The sequence below is a fragment of the Sinocyclocheilus rhinocerous genome, unplaced genomic scaffold (assembly GCF_001515625.1).
Source record: "Sinocyclocheilus rhinocerous isolate Xijiao unplaced genomic scaffold, SAMN03320098_v1.1 scaffold2902, whole genome shotgun sequence".
In the NCBI taxonomy this organism is placed as follows: Eukaryota; Metazoa; Chordata; class Actinopteri; order Cypriniformes; family Cyprinidae; genus Sinocyclocheilus; species Sinocyclocheilus rhinocerous.
In genome coordinates this window covers 132071-134699 of record NW_015628348.1, presented here as the reverse complement: position 1 = coordinate 134699, position 2629 = coordinate 132071, and the positions used below count along the sequence as shown (strand labels likewise).

The following is a 2629-nucleotide window of genomic DNA, read 5'->3' as shown; positions in this document are numbered from 1 at the left end:
TCATTATTATGAGAAAGTTTCTCATTATTATGAGAAACTAAGTCATTATTACGAGAAAGTTTCTCAATATAACGAGATAGTCAGTCATAATTTTGAGAAATTTTCTCATTATTATGACTTACAGAATTATATTTTTTTATTCAGTGGCGGAAATGGGCTTCCATAGTTGTATTTATTGTGCTGTTGCATTTAGTTTGATTATTTGTTATTATTTTCTTTATTTTTATTTGACCATAGTCTTTTTTTTCCCCTGAACATAGCACATACCGAACCGTGAGCAATCTGAACCGTTACACACCTAGTAGATAATATATAAAATATGTTGGATTTAAACTTATACATAAATTAAGTAATTTAGAAACACTTTGGGATTGCATTTGATTTGCATGTGTATTAATGTCATGCAGCTGCCCTTCACAAAATTTATATTTCAAGATAAATCATATAATCTAAATTAATAAATCACAATTTCAATACAAATTAAAATAATAAATAACTGAATTTGCATTTTCTAATGCTTACCATTTGAGCTGTAAGATTCTCTGCGTACATCTGCAACAGCAGCAAATTGATTTAGTTATTGTTGACATAATTAATGGTTAATTAATATTTATTGAACATATACATGAAACACTACTAAAACACAAGAATGAATTTGTCACATACCCACTGAAGAAACATTATGACTGTAATCAGCTGAAGAGGGGGAAGGGGGGATATTTACATTATTTAAATAGTATAACATGCATAAAATAGCATAAAATCCTATTTGCTGCCAGTAAGACAAGCAATAATGCAGTTGTATGGGTGACCACCAGTAGGAGGTGAAGTTACTGAGCAGCCATATTGTTATTCCCAACCACCAGAGGATGTCAGTGACTAAAATCAATCAGTGACCCAAAATGATTTCTTATGCTGAATATCAGTCATGTAAGATTCAAGCCACGGTCACACTAGACTTTGAGCATGCGAAATTCATTCGGACAGTGCTGCGAAAAGGGGCGGGAGCAGGATATGACATCACGCGCCAAAATATCCTCACTAGTCATAATTATTTTCTATTTAAGTGATTACAATCAGTCACAAGTATAGTTAATCAAGTACACACACGCACACATACAAATCTCATGTAATAAAAAAAGCACATAAAATTATCCGTTTCACTGTTCAAACGTACCATCCGCTCCTGTTTCCCTTGCCACCGCAAACCAAGCCGCTTCTCTTTTTATGTGATTTTTGTAATCTTTTAAAGTTGTGTTATATGAAACAGGATGATGCGACACTGCTAAAATTAGCGATTCCTCCATTTCTGTACCGAGAGAGGTCACTTTGTGACGTTTTGATCTTCTATTGGTCTTGCGCATTCACGTGACGCGAATTCGCAAGTCAGAGTTCACCAAATTTGAACTTTGCTACGCAGTGAAATGCGAAATACTTCGCACGGGCTTGCGTTTCCGGTCTGACGCATTCGCATGCATATGAATGGAAGTCAATGGAACGAAAAGTCTAGTGTGACCGCGGTTTCAGTTGTGAAAATTTCATAATTTATCCGATTCACAAATTTGATTCAGTGATAAGCAGCTCTAAAAGAAGTATAAATAATTATATAAGATAAGATAATTATTTTCATTATTCAGCTCAAGTCAGTTCAGTGTTGATTCAGTTTGATTCAGTAAATGTGTAAATTTAATCGATTATGCAACAAATGTGATTCAGCTATAAAGCAGCTCAAAAGACATAATATAATCATCAAGCTCAATTCAGTTCAAGTTTTGTTCTTATTCAGTATAGTGTCAGTGCAGTCAAATTAATAATAGATAAATATTAATATATTAATATTAATATTACTATAGTGAAGATGAACATCTGGTAACACTTTATTTTAAGGTGTCCGTGTTACACATGTTACATGTACTTACTATTATAAGAACAACTAGACAAGTAAAGTTTGTGAACAAACTTTGAAGTTGACTTGAGAAAGCCTATTTGAAGTGGCTTAAAAAAGCTTGTAGTTTGAAGGTGTTCAGTTGAAGACGTCTGAAGTTTGAATAAAGAATAGTAGAGATAGATAGACATAAATTTTAAATTGATAGATAGATAGATAGATAGATAGATAGATAGAAGGGTTCTCAGGGTGGTTTCTAGGGTGTTTCTATGTGGTTGCTAGGGTATTTTGTGTGGTTGCTAGGGTGCTGCTATGCAGTTGCTAGGGTACTCGGGGTGGTTTCGAGGGTGCTGCTATGCGGTTGCTAGGGTACTTAGGGTGGTTGCTAATGTGTCGCTATGCGGTTGATAGGGTACTTGGGGTGGTTGCTAGGGTGGTTGCTAGGGTGTTGCTATTCGGTTGCTAGGGTACTTGGTGTGGTTGCTAGGGTGTTGCTCTGCAGTTGCTAGTGTACTTGGGGTGGTTGCTAGGGCAGTTGCTAGGGTGCTGCTATGCAGTTACTAGAGTACTCGGGGTAGAGGTCTGCTACCCGACCCGAGCCCGACGGGTCCCGAAATACTTTCGGGTTACGGGTCGGGTTCGGGTTTATGTTTAATGAATAGCTTCGGGTTCGGGTCGGGCTCGGGTTTATAGCTAAACTAAAACTATATGCAGGCTACGCTGCTTTCATAGACGCACGCACAC

At 36.6% G+C, this 2629-nt stretch overlaps 2 protein-coding genes across 4 annotated transcripts in view; both read right to left on the bottom strand.

Annotated features, from left to right (window-relative positions):
• Window positions 1–2629, bottom strand: part of LOC107737490 (histone H1-like) — a 121049-nt gene that overhangs the window by 60220 nt on the left and 58200 nt on the right. The window lies entirely within an intron of this gene.
• LOC107737489 (uncharacterized) overlaps window positions 1–2629 on the bottom strand; it is a 16558-nt gene that overhangs the window by 3329 nt on the left and 10600 nt on the right. For 2 of the 3 annotated variants that reach the window (XM_016548977.1, XM_016548976.1), the window contains exons 4-5: window positions 667–696; window positions 523–552 (exon numbers count right to left, since the gene is read on the bottom strand). The exons of the other annotated variant lie outside the window; for it this stretch is intronic. In XM_016548977.1, the coding sequence (XP_016404463.1) occupies window positions 523–552; window positions 667–696 (60 nt within the window). The remainder of the gene's footprint in view (window positions 1–522; window positions 553–666; window positions 697–2629) is intronic. 3 annotated transcript variants of the gene reach the window in all.